General features: G+C 47.7%; 1 protein-coding gene across 1 annotated transcript in view; it reads left to right on the top strand.

Annotated features, from left to right (window-relative positions):
* Positions 1-17,787, top strand: part of EFCAB10 (EF-hand calcium binding domain 10) — a 239,851-nt gene that overhangs the window by 144,841 nt on the left and 77,223 nt on the right. Inside the window, exon 3 of the mRNA XM_069627738.1 lies at positions 3,471-3,558. Coding sequence (XP_069483839.1) covers positions 3,471-3,558 — 88 coding nt within the window. The remainder of the gene's footprint in view (positions 1-3,470; positions 3,559-17,787) is intronic.

The following is a 17,787-nucleotide window of genomic DNA, read 5'->3' as shown; positions in this document are numbered from 1 at the left end:
TGGTCCTGGTCTTGGGCACTTGTCTCCCATGTGGGTCGACTGTCCCCAAGTCCAGCGGGGCACCCTGGAATCGCCGCTGGGCTTGGGGATGGTCCACCCTGATGGTCTAGTGATCCCCACTCCCAGTAAAAACACATTTGCCCCCTTTCCTAGGGGCAGATTGCCAGATTACACTAGAAACCTGCCCCCAGGAAGGGCTACATTACATGCCCCATCCATTTGGTGCAGGAGGGGGAGATGGCCACCCCCCTTCATATAAGCCACCCCTGGTGGTCTAGTGACCTCCCCACCAGAAAAACCAATGTACCCCTTCCTAGGGGCCGATTGGCAGATTGCACTGCCAATCTGCCCCCAGAGAGGGCTACACAACCCCCCTGCACTGATGGTAGGTGGGGGAGAGGGCCCCTCCCCTTGATATAAGCCCTCTCTGATGGCCTAGTGACCCCCACCCCTCAGTAACCCTACACATTTTTTGTTTTGCATTTTATTTTGCCCATCTGCCCCCATGGTTGGCAAACCATAATGCCCCATCCTTTGGGGGCCAGAGGGGGAGAGGGCTGCTTATATACTAAGCGGGCCTCTCAGCCCTCCACTTCAAAACAAATCTCTGGTGATCTAGTGGTGCTGCTTGCCACGGATCGAGCGATCCGCGGCCAGCAATGCTTTCAAGGTAGGTGCTGTTGGAAAGGAGAGCGTCTCCTCTTTCCAACAACACCTCCCTCGATCAAAATGGCATAGAAGTGCCAGAGATCAAGGTAGGAATGTTATTCACCGCCGCCGCTAAAAATGGCTGCAGCAGTGAAATTACTTTCACTTTCACGTCAGTGCGCATTATGCACACTGATGTGAAACTGAAGGAAATCCAACCCCTGGGCCGTAAGGAGGAACCTCTTCCTTGCATAGCCCAGGGGTTGGATTTCTGGCTTGTGATCGCTGCAGTGCAGCGATCACACAAACTCAAGTGCTTAAAAGGACGAGGTATCTCGTCCCACGCACTGCAAACGTAGTGCTGAGGATGAGATACCTCGTCCTTCGCACCTAAGTGATGAATATATGCTTCCATAATTGAACAGCGACCAGAAGTGTCACGTTGTTCATTAATTAATTGGATCAGAATACAAACGCCACCTTTCTTGCCAACAGCTGGTGCAAAAAACACATGTTTAGCCATAATCTAGCCAATTTATTTTCTTTTATCAATTCTAAGTGACTCTCTTCGATGCAGGCGATGTCAACCTTGATTTTCACAATATGACTAAAAACTCTTGTCTCTTTATAGGGTTGTTCAAACCTTAACATTCCACAACATGACTTTAATACTCATTAGAATATACACTTGGACGTATAGTATCCAAAGACACATATACAACCATGCATAAATACAAATAAGCTGCTTAGTGGTATGTAAAATAGTAAAGTGATGTGTGCTTGGTTGGGTACATCATAATCAACAAAGTATCTGGAGAACGACAAACCAAATTGGAGGGCATGGCACATACAAAAGGAAGGAGAACATAATGAAGAAGAAAATAACAGTAAAAGCCATTAATATGCAAAGATATAAAATATGAATGTGTATCGCATAGTGTGAACACATTTGGAGCTGCCATATGTGTAAACAAGACGAGCCACCATAGATTGATGGGCCCAAATGGAGCAGAATGAGCACAAATATAAAGTTAAATAACAAGCCCATAAGGAAGAAATATGGAAATATTGAACTTCACAAACATCAATGGTGAAGTGAAAAGTATTCATTAATTGGGGTTAGCCTCATCTGGGTGCATTTGCTTTTTAGGGGATCTGGATTTGTCGCTGTGCTTGTCAGAGGCTTCAGTGGGATTTAAAGGGTGATTGTGATCAGATCTATTCCTAGAATGGTGTGATTTGCCAGATTTCAATTTATTGCGACTGGTTAAGTTATAACCATGAAGTGGTTGTTGCACAATATGGCACGTTGTAGATGAGGCGGAAGCGCCAGAAGAAGTATCCATCTCTGAGGATTGGAGAAATGGAATGAGAGCATATAACTCATCAGGATCCAAGTATTCTTTGGGCATGCCATGAGGAGGTGTCCTAAGCATTCTCGCTGGCTCTAATTTAGCCAAACTTAATATCTACACTCTTCAAGGCAGGCCTCATGTCCAAGAGCCTTTTCATTTTACTCTTCGTGGCATTTGAAAAATCCAGAGATATATACACATTTTATGAAAGCTTAGAGGAGATTGTTTTTTTTGCAGCCAGCAGAATTTGCTTTGCTTGTTGATGACGTACCAAACGGGCAATGAGAGGCATTGTTGGTAGAAAGCAAGGTATAATTCTGTGTCCCCTTTGAAACTCCATAGAAGGAGAGAAAGAAATATTAAAAACTTGGGGGAGCCAATCTGTTGGGAATTTAATGGGATCATTTTGCTCTGAGTTTTCCGGAACCCCATAAACTCTGATGTTGTCTCACCTGTTTCTGTGTTCTAAGTTAGAGACGTCTGCCCCTAAATGCAGAAGTTCATGCTGAATTTGTTCTAGCCCCTCTATTCTGTCTTCAGAGAAGGACGTCCGTTCTTCCACTTCAGCAAGACTTGAATTGATTGTTTTGATATCATTTCTAAAGGTGTTGAAATCATCTTGGAGATAAGGATCTTGAATCTAGTATAGAAATAGAGGACTGGATGGTGGAGCTGCATCAAAAAATGTTTCCGTGCCTTTATTGATAGAGGAGAGTTTACCTGATGAATTGAGTGAGCTTTGATCAGCCATGACCAAAGATGGAAAACCTATACAAATAAAACTCTTTAAATAAGTCAAATGAATTTGAAATGCATAAAATACGGTATAACGTTTTATAATTAGTACCTAAGAAGGACACCCATGGGGTGTTGCAGGGTCACATGGATAGAGAGCCAAGTAGATCAAAAGCGGCTCAGCTGCCCCCATTCCAGTATGTATCACCTCGGAAGATACCGACTCAAGATGTGGAAGCCGCTGTCCCCATGTTTGCCGGCTTCGAGACCTCACAGCCGCTGTGCCATAGACGAGATGCACTGGACAACGTACGCTTCACAAAATTAACTGAGGTAGGAGATGAGCATACCCGAGGATGTCTGGTCCCAAAATGTGTGCATACTGAGGTAACAGAGATGGATTTACAACCTCGTGGACATGTTCAGGGCAGCAAATATAACTCAGTCCGAAGAGCCAAAAGATCAAGCGTTCACCTTGCTAGAACGCATGACACGCCCCCCCATTTTACAACATTTCTAATTGGGTTCTATTTTATTGAATGCAAAAGAAAGACGTCTTGAATTTTAAAATTGCTGTGTAGCTCTTTTCGAACAAAGTGATCGCAAAAGATAGTTGAAAATGTAAACCTAAGCATTATGATAGAATATCAATAATACTTTTGTTTTGTTCACACTATTTCCTCGAAATTGAACCTCGCTGTAACTTATGTGTCTGCTATTTATTGTGTGCAGCTCTAAACACTATGGGAATAGACATAACTGGGTTATCATTTGAAGATACGCCTGAGGCCATCAATCTGGAAACATTTAAGCAAGATGTGTAAGTATTCCACATTTAATACATCTGTTTCCTGCTTTTAAAGTTAGAGTTTGAAACATTGATTTTTAAGTATGTGTTCTATGTATGCAACGACCAAAAGTTAAGTTTTGATGAACTAACACCAGGATGTGGGACCTTTCTTGGCCAGTGTACTTACATAGGGTTTCCAGCTACGTATACAAAAAATACTGTATCTGAAAATGTTGATTGTTTTAAAAAAAAAAATGTTTTCATGCACATTTCAACACAATTTTATATGCGGGGGAGACCCCACGCAGCCCCCCCTTTTACTCCCCTCAAATTATTTATTACCCTAACCCGCCCCACACATACAATTGCACGGAAATGCACCTTAACATTTTCGGCATTTTAGGATTCTGTAGTATGGGCCGTGAAATGTGTTTTCCCAGTGCAAAATCATAGTGAAGACATCTCAAGAGTTTCATGTTCAAAGGAATCGACACGCATTTCGGTTGCTGTTATCATAGTTGGCATTAGAAGCAGTGCATATGTGTTAAATGTTTAAAGTATTATTCTGAAATGCTCATTATCCTGGAAATGCGGACACGCCTGGTGTCCTGTAAATGTACTAAATAACAAATGCCAATAAACAAATTTGAAAATAAAATTAGAAACAGTGCATACACATGCAGCTGCTGAGGGAAGCGGTTATACCATTTACTGAAAGCATCACACATTCTGTAATACTAAAAAAGGTCAATCACAATCCCCCTATTATCCTTTGGAGTTACTCAATTGTTATAAAGTGTTCATTCAAATGCATAGCTCCTAATGTATTAATGCCACATCTGTGCCAGTTTGTAACTATACTTTTTATCACAAGCCAGCAGGAGCCTCGTGTTGTCCCATAAAGCTGTCTCTAGCATATGGTTAGATGCTTATAAAGTTTAGGCCATGCAAATGCTGTGCATCTCTAATGGATTGATTGTATTATTGGATATCTTTATATTTATTTTCAACAGCAAAGGCAACTGCCTAATTGCGCCAGTGCCCCCTCAACTGCCCCATGTGGCATTATGCATGGTTGGAGAAGCCGGAATTTCACAAAGAATGCCTGTAGAGACAAAAAATACAGTTCTTTGTCTGAGGCCAACATAGACTCATCCTGGCCAAATTGGAATGTTTTGCAACAAATACAACAATTTGCGAACAACCACAATCTTAACAATTGTCATGTTACCATTAAGAGATCAGTACATTCTCCCATAGTACAACCTTACAGGTAAGATCTGCAAGTAGCCTTCAGGATTAGATTCTCGCTTTTCACATCTTTTCGCACTTTGACGCCAAGGAACGCTACTTCCTCTGATGCTCACGTCCATCCACCCAAACTGCGAGACTGGGGGGTATTTCTCATCAGTGGGAAACGTTCAGACGATGATCTATTAATCTTCAGCCCCGGGTAATTGCAAAAAGTCTGCTTCTCATTCAACATTGCCCCAAGTTTAATCTCTGGGTTCTTGACGTATAGTTGTATATTATCAGCATTTAAAGATATAACCACCATGTGTCCTCTGATGTCCTGTCTGTTTGAGTTGCATCACTTCTATTGTTTTCGCAAACAGTTTCGGGGAGAGGAGGCAACCCCAGTGCGTAATTTGTGGGGGTGGTTGCCGGTGCCCAACACCAGCACTCTTTTTTTTGGGCACCGGAACTCATGCGGGGCCAGCGCACGTGCAATTGCTTTGTTTGTTCTTCCACTTTGCTTTGCTTCGATTATAAATCATTGGGATTTGTCATTCTGATCTCGATCTCTCTCGTGCTTGCAGGTTGCAGGCCATGGCTAGCTGGGCCTGGGAGGGGCCAGCAATAGCAATGTACAACGAACTGTTACAAACAACAGCCAGTGAAAACTACCATTCTGTTGTTATTATGCAGTATTTGATTCATTCTGTATAGTAACACAGAATGTGCAGTTTTCATTGGCTGTTCTTCTGAGCCAGTGAAATTACATGCCACAGGAGGCAGCACGGCTCCACCTTCATTTCATTCACGAGTTATTGTGAAGTGAAGGTGTCGAGGCGTGGCGTCGTCGGTCCTGACTTGTGAGAGAGAGAGGCTACCCTGCTGCACTGCGTGGTGCGGCCTAGTTGCTTCCTGGGGCCCCCTCTGCCTGCTTTTTCATTTGTGCGGGTGCCAGTGCGCGCACCCAGCCACCCCACCCTGAGGCCCTGACAGACCAAAGCAGGTAAGTCACTTGTTGGATGCGGTGCAGCCTAAGCCTGTCACAGTCAAGTGATCAGGCAAGGAAGGCCCAGGTCGGGGCCCGGGCGGCGGCACAGTCCCCTGGTGGTGTCCTGACTGCCCAGGAGTCAGGACCCCACCAGGGGCCCGTCCGCACACAGGCTTCTGTCTATGTGACCTATGTGCTGTGTGCTGCTGACTGCAGTCAGTGCCAGGCCCAGGCCATTTTCTGTGACCAGGGGCTGCCGGCTGCCGCAGACTGAGTCGGATGACTCTGCCGCGGGTGGCCGGGCCCGTGGATTGTGCCCAAAAGTATGTCCCGGGAGGATAGCTTAGCGGCAACGTGAGACCGTTGGAAACAAGACGACACAGAGCAACACAGGTTCGATCCCCGGGTCCGCGCTTAGAAACTTCTGGGTGTTCAAGCGCGTTATAAATACGCATCTAAGAGAAAAAAAAAACAATTAACTAAAAAAAAAACTATTCCTGTAACAGCGCCTCGATGCCTGCGAGCTGTGTGAGCGCTTTAAAAATGCAAAATAAATAAAATGTTTTTTACTTTTTTCTTTGAAAACCTGACCTTCCATGGGGCCAGTGGCCGGGGCCCCGCACCACGGAAGGTAGGTTTTAAAAGAAATAACTTATTTTGAGTGGCGGCTGTGGCCCATCACTTTGAAAGTGATGGGCCCCAGCCGCCCAAATATACATTTTTTCTTCTAAAATCTTACCTTCCGTGGGGCCGCAGTGCCACGCACCTCTTTTTTTCATCATCAGGCTCAGCATGGCCGTGGTGGCCCCACGGAAGGTAGCCTAAGTGATTGAGGTAAGGCAGGACAAAGCCCAGGACCAGACGGGGAACGGGCGGCAGCGTGGTCCCACTAATGTCTGTCACAAAAGGAATGAATTGTCGTTTGCAACTTTGGCCACTTTTTCATTGGTGCCGAGCCCAACTCGAGACAATTGTATGCCCCAGTCCGACCCTGGATAGCATTCATCTAAGTGAAACATGAACTGTGAATTTTCGCCTGGGTGTTTCCGTTCTTCCTTTTAATTTTATCGGCCTCATTAGTTCACAAACGAGCTTCAGCGAGGGGACCCGGAACGGTGCACGTATTGGGCCGAAACCGAAACGGCTGCACTTCGTGAGAAAAGCCCATGCAAAGACTAACTTCTGAAATGCCATTTCAGGCTTAAAGATACACACATGGAAACTAGACGGCGATAAACATGGTGCACGTGCCCACTAATCTGTCGTCATAAATAAAAGCACTAGTTGAGTATTTGTGTATAATTCTCAACCGTCTTTTGCTGTCATTTTTTTACATAATTCCAGCGCATGTTTTCTATCCTGATGTGTGGTTTATACACTGTGGCCCCTTAACCTGGGTACAATACGTTCCGAGCATGTGCTCCGAATGAGAGCACATGCAATCGTCAGATAGGAATCCTCAGATAGGGAGATGGGTGCCTGTTACACCCCGCAGTTTGGTGAAGTATGTCAAGAACATGTCAGTGGGAAGGAGATATCCGAATATGCATTCTCCTCTGGCTCCTGAATATTGGGTGACAAAACATATTTAGTTTTTTAATATGTGTTAAGGTGGAAAGAGGCCCTAAATCAGAAGTAGTACAGGCTGTTGATTTCACAACAATGTCTTGCAGAAATTACTTTTTCCAAGTTATACAACACCATGCTCATGCTTTAAGGAAGGTGAAGGGGAATGCATTTATGAGATGTGATGACTGATAAGGGCTTGAGTGTAAATTGATTACACAAAACACCTGAAAGAGGTGACTGAAGAACAGGCTGAGGGGAGGTTGCTCTTCCTGGAGGTAACCGATTAACAATACTTGGTGTACTTTAACAGACTGTCAGATGGGGCAGAGACAAATACAGTGCAACAGTGACTGAAACAGAATGCTTTTTTATTTATTTGCATTTTTAAAGCACTCACACAGCCCAGGGGCATCGAGGCGCAGTTACAGGAGAAGCATGTCTTGGTTGCGTATTTACTACTAGCCTGTGCCAGCAGTTGCTGCAGCGCCAAACATGTTTCATGGAGCAGCAGCAGTGTCATGGGCTGGTGGTGGGCCGATCTAGGTAGGTCTAGCACTGAACTGGTGCGGCCGACATGCCCGTGCTGAGGGCAGCGCTGCGCCCGGCATTATGGGGCCAATATTTTTTGGGCACTGGCACTTATTTTTTTACAAATTAAGCACTGGACGCAGGCATACACAGTGGGGGATCATACCACGTGATCTCGCTATACGTGCATGATGTTTTACTCTACCTAAGAGACCCATACCTTAATTTACCCATAATCCTGGAAGTACTAAAAAACTTTGCAAAGGTATCAGGGATCTCCTTCAACCCGGAGAAGTCATGTATATTCCCACTTGCGGGGCTGGCTGGAACCGGGAAGACAGATCTTCCAGAGGTCGGGATAAGGTGGGAACCACACACTTTTAGATACCTGGGTATTAACATTTGGCACACACCTGAACAGACACATGGGGGCAACACCCTATTGGCAGTACAGGGGTTCAAGCAATCTACTAAATTCTGGTCCAAACTCCCACTGTCGATGATGGGCCGAGTGGCCATCACCAAAATGATAGTGCTACCGCGCTTTCTGTACTTTTTCCAAAATACCCATTACTATATACCAGCCTCCTTCTTCAGCTGCTAGGTACATTACTGAGGGACCTGCTGTGGGGAAACGCCAGGCACAGGCTATCTCTAGACACGCTGATACTACCATATCGGGCAGGGGGAGTCCCGCTGCCACACCTAGAAAGCTACTTCCTGGCCGCTCAGCTCAACTTCGTCGCTAAATGGCTTGCAGATGAATCCACCTCGGAGACTGACCTCCTTGGTCAGTTAATAGCCCCTATACACCTGAAAGAAATCCTCTGGGTCCGATGGAAACACTAAAAGGTTCTCCTGCTCATCCAGCTAGGCCGAAGAGTGTGGGATAGGACTCTGAAGTTACTGAAGATTGTGAACCCATACTCTCCAGAAACACCAATGACGGCTGATATCTGCTCCAACAGAGGGGAACTGGCGCTCATGAGACTATGGGAAGGATATGGCATCTATACCTGGGGAGCTGTATACGAGGAAAATGCCTTCAGAGAGTTTGAATCCATGGTATTGAATGAAGGACTACCCAAGGGCCAATAGCAATGGCACTGAAAAATCAGAGAAGTGGCGAAACTGAAATGGAGCGAATGGCCGGAGGAATCTGAAGCAAACCCAACCCTAACCCTAATGCACAACCTGGGAGATGGTTGGAAACCAACCTCCAGGATATACGCCTAACTCACGGACAGACCCCACCCCAAAAGTGACGCCCTAAAGAGCTCATGGGAAATAGACTTGGGAGCAAGCATAACCGGAAAGGAATGAGAAAGAATCTTACCATATCCCAGAGAAGTGTCAAGAAACGCGAGATTCCGACTAATCCAGCTAAATGTCCTACACAGAACATATCTGACCCCGAGCAGAATGGCCAAATTCAACAGGTCCACGACCCCACTTTGCCCCCGATGCAGCTCGGATGAGGCAGGAATGACATATGTTCTGTGGTTGCTCCAAGATGCAACACTTCTGGGCCAAAATCTAACAAGCTTGCAGAAGAGCGGGCTTGACCCGATATGAATGGTCGCCGCAGGAATGCCTGCTAGGAGCCTACCCGCGAATAAGCAAAATCGGGCACATCGTAAAATTCATGGATATGGCCTGTGGGTTGGCTAAGAGAGCTATCGCAACGGCATGGAAAACACCAAAGGGCCCCCAATACGCCAAATGGCATAAAGAGCTGGAACACTGGTCGGAAGCGGAAACGAGAATCTGGGGAGAGGGAGTAGCCAAAACGGGATAAACCGAGCATGACTTACAAAACCTGGAAATCCCTGATATGGGACATGTTCCACCCGTTCGACGACAAACCCCCATGAGAAACGAAAACTGGCCGTCAGGACTTGGACATACGATTGGAACTATTCCTCAACGACGAACTTTCCTACCTCCAATTAGCAGTCCCATCATCCACTCGATAATGACCCCACTCCTACTGCGCCCCTGGGACGATACCAACACCCTAAAAGAAGCTGAAAGATGGTTAAAAGCGATGAAGACCATTGTTGTTTGTTTTAAGTTATTTTATTAGTTGCATGGTTCCTTATTGGTAAATGCTAACTGTTAACTATTATCGCATCCAATGTATTTTGAAATGCCAATAAAAACATTTTAAAATAAAAAATCACTATACTCCAAGCCTCGGTCGTCCTCCTCCTCTATGGCGCTGCTAGGCAAGGAGGAGAAGATCTTGGAGGCGCACGGCAAGAAAATCTACTCCAACGCATCCTTGCACCTTTTGTCAGGCCAACGCAGATGCCATGCTGCCTGCCACCAACCAAAGGTTATGGCAGGAAATTGCGGACTTCCGCCTGGAACTCCCCACCCAGTGGCAATCACGCTTAAAGGCGGGGCTAGCTGAAGCCAAACTGGTGGCGCATGACCTCATGGAATCCACAGTGGCTAATATCGATACCTCAGGCCGTGCCATCTGCATTGCGACGGACATGAGAAGAACAGTCTGGCTCCAGGCAATGAGATTCAACCCGGATGTCCAGGAGCGCATTCTAGATCTACTGTTCGAGGGGGTGGACCTCTTCCACTCATCTACGGATGAGGAGCTGGAAAAAAAGAAAAACATCTCACAAACGGCCAAGTCTCTATCCATTCTTACAAAGACCACGCCCAAATCGTAACCCAATCTCATCAGCGCTCGGAAAAGGTTCATACATATGGAGGGTTCTGTGGCTTTCAGGAACGCAGATCCAGGCAGCCGGACAGCTTGCCGTCTTGAACCGGCGCAGTCAACAAAAAGGGGGGGGTTAAGGGCTTTATCCAGTCCCCCTCCTCAGCGTCAGCCTCCGAGGGAAAGCAGAATTTTGCAGACCCCTGGATCCTCTCTGTAGTATCCATGGGGTACCGCCCTCCTATCCCAGCCTCTCCTCCCTACTCCCCTCCACTCCCACAGGTTGGGACAGCAACTCTTTTGGCGGAGATCCGGTCGCTCGTAGAGAGGCAGGCAGTGGAGGAAGTTCCAGCGTCCCAGCGAGGCTTTGGCTTTTACTCCAGGATTTTTGCCATTCAGAAGAAGAACCAGGCGGGCCTGAGAGTTGTGCTGGACCTTTCCACCCTCAACCTCTCCCTACCCCTGCAAAAATTCAAGATGGTTACGCCAGCTTTTATAATGGAGAAATTGGACAAGGGAGACTGGATATGCTCCCTGGACATTAAGGACGCGTACCTACACGTCCCGATTTGGCAGCCCCATCGTTCTTTCCGACGGTTCAGGATCATGGGCTACCATTTTCAATACAATGTCCTTCCATTTGGCCTCAACGAGGCCCCCAGGCTCTTTACCAGACTCATGAACGCTGTGGCGGCCCACCTCAGAGTGCAGGGCCTCCACATCTACCCATACCTTGATGACTGGCTCGTCAGGGCTACATTTCCAGAAGCGGTTCGCCACTTGTCCCATGCCCTTATGAACACACTGCACGATCTGACCTTCTCGCTTAACCTCAAGAAGTCACAGCTGCAGCCTATGCAGACTCTTACTTTCCTGGGTCTCATTTGGGACACGTGCTCCGAGATGGTATTCCCATCGGAGGACAAAATATCGGCCATCAAGAGGGCCACCGCCCATTTCCTCAGCAGAGAAGTGACCTCGGCATGGTGGTACCAACATCTCCTGGGTCTACTGGCAGCGGTCCTATTAGCCGTGCCGCACACGGGACTAAGGATGAGGAGGATTCAGCTGCTCTTCGTGGCCTCATGGAATCGGGAGCGGGGCTCGCAAATCGAGATCATCAACGTTCTTCCATCTCACCACCCGTATCTAACATTGTGGTCCATGGACTGCAACCTACGGACGGCAAGCCCTTTCGGCCGCCCTCTCCGCAGGCCACCGTCACCACAGAGTCCTCTCTCGAGTGCTGGGGTGCCACCCTGGACGGTCTCTCGGTTCACGTCAGCTGGACTCGACAGGAGCAGGAATACCACATCAATTGGTTGGAGCTGAACGCCATCTGGCTAGCGCTCAGAGCCTTCTTACCACTTCTCAAGGGCAAGGTTGTCCTCATCCAGACAGACAACTCGACCAGCATGTACTACGTCAACAAGCAGAGAGGCACCAGATCCCCTCCTCTGTGCAGACTGGCGATCAGCATGTGGGAATGGTCCCTGGAAAACAACATTTACCTCTCGGAAGTCCACCTCCACAGGGAATCCAACCTGGAAGCGGACAGGCTCAGCAGGCTGGGAGCGGGCAATTACGAGTGGCAGCTAAACGACCTGGCTATTCAGGAGATCTTCAACAGGTGGGGTCACCCCCACGTGGATCTCTTTGCCACCTGGCACAACAAGAAGTGTCCCCAGTTCGCATCCTGGCAAGGTCAGGGCCCCGGCTCTCTGGGCGACGCATTTCACCTCCAGTGGACTGGCATGAAAGCCTACGCCTTTCCCCCTACTCCTCTGATCCACAGGGTAATTTGCAAAATCAAGGAGTCTCGCCAACTCCTTATCATTCTGATAGCACCATGGTGGCCGGCCCAGCCATGGTTTTTGGAGCTACTCAGCCTCTCTGAGGTGCCCCCAATACACCTTCCGACGGGCCCAGCACATCGTCTGGCGCAGCAGGGGGGCAGAGTCATCCACCCGGCACCAGGAAAACTAGCCCTCACAGCGTGGTACCTGAGCAGGTAACGCTTCGGCACTTTAGCCTCTCACAGGCCAATCTGGAGATCATACAGGGCAACAGGAGCAAAGACACCAGGGCCCAGTACAAAAGCAAATGGACCATATTCTACCACTGGGCAGACTCCAAGGGAATTGACCCCTTGGCATGCACTTTGGACGACGTGCTCTACTTTTCGGTGCACCTCGCTCATTCAGGTGTACAGGTGGACACCTGTTGCACATACCTTGCAGTCATTGGGGCTTGCAAGAACTCGGAGGAAGGCATTTTCTCCACCTCCAACCCCATCGTCAGGAAACATCCGACGGGTCTCGCTAGGCTCTACCCGCCCGTCAAGAGACCGCACCCGGTGTGGGACCTTAACATAGCCTTGGGCGCACTGGCGCACAAACCATTCGAGCCAATGGCGCCCGTGGACATCAGGCTAGTCACCATCAAGACAGCCTTACTAGTAGGCCTTACCTCGGCTCGTAGAGTCAGCGAGATCCAGGCGCTGGTCACCTCTGAGCCATATACCACCTTTCACAAGGACAGGGTAGTCATGCGGATGCACCCGGCTTTTCCGTCCAAGGTTCCGTCTGCTTTCCACCTGAATGAGGAAATAGTCCTCCCTACGATCCTAAGGACGAAGCACAAAGAGTGCTGCACAGCCTGGATGTCAGGCATGCTCTGAAATTCTACTTGGACAGGACCAAGGGCTTCCGCAAATCGGACGCCCTGTTTGTCACTTTTGGGGGCTCAACACCAGGCTATCAAGCCTTCCATATCCCGCTGGATGGTCTCTGCCATCAAAGAAGCGTACGAGGGCCAGCATAAGCCGCTTCCGGCCAACATGCCTGCCCACGTGGTCAAGGCAACGGCCATCGCATTCCAGCGCCATGTCCCTTGGCAAGTCATAAGCAGGGCGGCCACTTGGGCCTCTCCCTCGGCTTTCTGCAAGCATTACTGTTTGGATGCCGGCTCTAGATCTGATGCGGCTTTCGGACAGGCGGTTCTCAGAAACCTATTTGCTTAAGGAGTGTCTCCTCTCCACCCTGGGGCTACAATCAGTTGTAATCGCCCATACAGTATTGAAGAAAGGGGACGGGACATAAGAGTAATTATAAGTTACTCACCGTAGTGACTAACGTACTCTGTCCATAGTCCCTTTTCCTCCATACGTCCCACCAACCTCCCCCTAATAATACTGGTGTCATTAGGCAATGTTAAATCTATTATCGACACGTCAATGGGGACTGAGGTGTGGCGCCGGAGGGTGGATTCGGGGCAGTGCATGCTCCCTGGGCCGCACTCCCGCGCGCCTCTAAACTAAAAGGGGAAGAAGGTTTTTTCTGGTGAAAAGGTTCCGTACCCAGTCCTTTGGAAGGGACGCCCATACAGTATGGAGGAAAGGGGACTATGGACTAAGAGTATGTTAGTCACTACGGTGAGTAACTTATAATTTTTCCCCACATAGTAATGTCGATGGAAGGAGAGGGGAGCCATAGCAGGCTAGCTCACATTCCACATGACAATGGTCTGAACAAAGATTCTTACTCTGAACCTAAACTTTAGAACCAAGCTCAGCACAGTGCACAGGGTGCTTTCTCACAGTACCGACGAGGGCATCACTGAAACAATGACTGTTTAATGATCAGCTGTATACATCTAAGTTGGAGGCTTCCCCACATCAAATGTAAAGCTACCTCTATCAGGTGGCACAATATTGGTTCTCTAATGCTGAGAGGGAAGTCTTCAATGCCCCTATTACGCTCCGCGAGGTGTGCCTAGCTATACAGGCCTTACCAGTGGGGAAATCCTCAGGACCCGATGGGCTTTCAGCAGACTTCTATAAAGCTTTTGCTGGTAAGATTGCACCTCATCTGCTCCAAGTCTAACAGCAGGCGGCAGAAGGGGGGTGCTCCCAGACACGATGAGGGAAGCAGTGGTAACCCTGCTGCTTAAACCGGAGATGGAGCCCCTAGACTGTTCAGCATATCGGCCGATTTCCCTCATAAACACTGACAATAAAATTATCACGAAAATACTGGCCCAACAGGCAAGCAACACTGATGACCAGATGTGTGAAAGCGGATCAGTCTGGATTCATTCCAGGATGGTATACATCTGATGGACTTTGCCAAATGTTTGCTCTGATTAGCGTGGTAAATACTGGTGGTATCTAGTGATAATAGAGAATACAATTACAGAGAATGCTTTAACAGAGAAACAAAAATAGAGAAAAAAACATTGAACATTTTTAAAAATGGATATGGGGTGGGGTAAGTGGGTAAAACTTGTGGGAATGGGGTTGGGTTGGTTTAGGCACCTAGAGAAACGAGGTTTGGGGGGAAACACCCCCCCCCCCAAAATCTATATTTGTTCTCTGTTATTGTTTTCGCTGAAAAAGCATCCTCTGTCATGTATTCTCTGTAATCACATAGAACCGATACTGGTATCTCTGTGGTGGCTGCACTGCTCAATGCTGAGAAAGCCTTTGATTCCATTGAGTGGCCTTTCTTGTCTTCAAGAGGATGGGTGTGGGTGCCCCTTTCACTTCTCTAATCTTGTTGCTGTACGCACAACCCTCCACTCGACTTCTTATATATGGCCAACGATCCAAACCAATACCGCTGGGTCGGGACACACACACGGCAGGGGTGCCCCATCTCCCCATTATTATTTGCGCTGGCCACTAGCTGAGCTGATTAGAGACTGTCATATGAACAGAGGGGTATAGTTATATAGACATAAGTTAATGGTCTCGCTATACGTGTACGATATGATTCTTTATGTTAAAAATCCAGAGATTAACCTTGCACCAGTTGTGGCTGATGTCTTAGAATTTCGTCACTACTCGGGGTTAAGGATCAATGCCAGAAAATCAGTTCTCTTCCACCTTACAGAGCGGGTAGTGGAATTTCCCGACGGGACTTGGGTTTCAATGGAACACTGGTAGCACACGATATTTTGGGGGGGGGGGGACTGGCCACATGCCCAGAAATGCGATGGAGGAGACACTATGGCCCAGCAGTGGGGAAGGCTGAGGAATCGACCAGTCGGTGCAGACATCTGCCGCTATCATATCACGGTAGAAAAACCCTTATCAAAATGCTTATGCTCCCTCGGTTTCTCTACTTATTACTCAATGTACCGTTGTCGCCCGGGGACTCTCTTTAAGAAGTTGGAAAGCGTAATTACGAGCTATATCTGTGCGTGACAACGGGCACGAGTTAGCTGGAAGACACTGGTCGCCCCAGTGGATAAAGGGAGGGTTGTTTCTTCCGGATTTTGAAGATTATTACCGCAATTACTATCCCACTGGTACTTCCCACTGGCGAAAAGGCCTACATGCAGTGCATGGGAAGGTTGGTTCTCAGCTGTTTTCAGCATCTATTTCCAGGTGGGCAATTGCCGCAATTCCTCTTCCCTTAGTCACTTTAAGGAACTAGGAAACGTTACAGCTCTGGATGTCTTCCTCTTCTTTAAAACCTGCAACACGATGAAGGGGCTTTTTGACACTTTTCCACCTGCACCAGCTACTGTTCAACTACTGCACAACACTATAAAGGCGAACGGGGAAGGCAAGCTAAGGTCAAATCTATATGCTACATTAGTGGGAATGGCCACGGGATGCTCTGAGAGTGCCCACACAAAGTGGGAGAAGTCACTGGGGCAACCGATTCCCGAGGTCATATGGAAGTACTGTTGTGGGCAGGTCAAATATGTGGTTTTTAATAGCCGGTTGAAGCTGTTGCACTTTAAATATCTACACCAAACATATTACACCCCAGTAGACCTTCACAGATTTTATCCAGAGGCCACGGTTGAGTGCGAGTGTTGTAAACGTCCACCAGCAACCTTCCTACATTTGGCTGGGGAATGCACTCCGGTAGCGGACTATTGGTCTGGGATCTTTTAATCAACGCAAAAAATAATAGACAAACCTATTGAAAACTCCCCTAGAGTGGCACTTCTGGGATAAACAAAGGTGGTGTCAGCCTTGGTAAGCTGATTTACGGGGTTGCTACTCGTCCTGGCAAAGAGACAAGTTGCAATGGAATGGGGTAGGGGCCCCCCTGCCATGCTTAGATTATTGGAAGAATAACTTTATATATTGCTATGATACTGGAGCCGACTACAGAGGTATAGTATGACCCCTGCATCTGTCAGGCCCAGGGACATATTGGGGCCTTACCAGAGATACCTGCTCTGCAAACCGGATGAGCCCTTGCTTGGTGATCTGATAAGTAGGGTGGATATTGGACTAAGGGTCTACTACTGTTGGATGCCTGGAAGGGATAGGTCGAGTGGGGTTGGGGGAGGGGGATAGAAGAGCTGCTTTACCTTAATATGCATGCTGTATATGAATCTGCAGACACCATATTACTTACTGAATGATGATGTATTATTGTGGCTATCGTTTTTTACTCTTGTTTTTGCGCAAATCAATAAAAATAATCTTTTTTAAAAAGATGTTTTATGCCTCTGACCAATTCTTTGAGAGATATAGCACAACTCGGAGTTGATTAGCAGTAAAGCTGCATGTACCCAACACCGTCTAACCCTTGCTTCTTCACTGCGCCCCCCTCCACAGAATCTTTAGTGTCAGTTTTGAAGTAAAACTCAGCCTTGGTAAGCTGATTTACGGGGTTGCTACTCGTCCTGGCAAAGAGACAAGTTGCAATGGAATGGGGTAGGGGCCCCCCTGCCACGCTTAGAAAGCATTCTCTGACAGCATTCTCGCATAATGCTTGCTGCAGACTCCCAGGTCTGCTACAGCAGGAACCGGCAAGGAGCACACAAGTAGAACAAATGTAGCTTTATTCATATACTTTGAAGAGTGGTTCCAGTTACCCTTCATGTTTATTGTAGATAAGAGTGCAGCCAGTGTCATTCTCGGACGTGAGAGCTCAGGTCCCAACTAACACGCTCAGAACACTCGCCCATCATCACCCAACCAACATTCACTGAGCTGTCATTCATTCAGTCTCCAAAATTCTCGCATCATGCAAGGAGACCAGCAGTGCACCTGCACAAGAAGATATGACACGTACAACACACGCACAAGAAGGCATGACACTTACAACACACCCACAACCAGACACAACAGCCTCCTTAGTGGCAAATGTCCACCTTTCAGGGATCGAGGGGCCACTGAGTTGTCGGTCAAGATTCCAAATTTGTATGATACTGTGCAAGACCTCTGTAGGCTTGGGGATGGCAAGGCACAGGTTCCAAGGCGCCTTTCACAGACTCTGCCATGGTCTGC

Source organism: Ambystoma mexicanum, chromosome 12, assembly GCF_040938575.1.
Source record: "Ambystoma mexicanum isolate Mex_15411 chromosome 12, UKY_AmexF1_1, whole genome shotgun sequence".
NCBI classification, from domain to species: domain Eukaryota; kingdom Metazoa; phylum Chordata; class Amphibia; order Caudata; family Ambystomatidae; genus Ambystoma; species Ambystoma mexicanum.
This window is presented reverse-complemented; position numbering and strand designations above follow the sequence as displayed.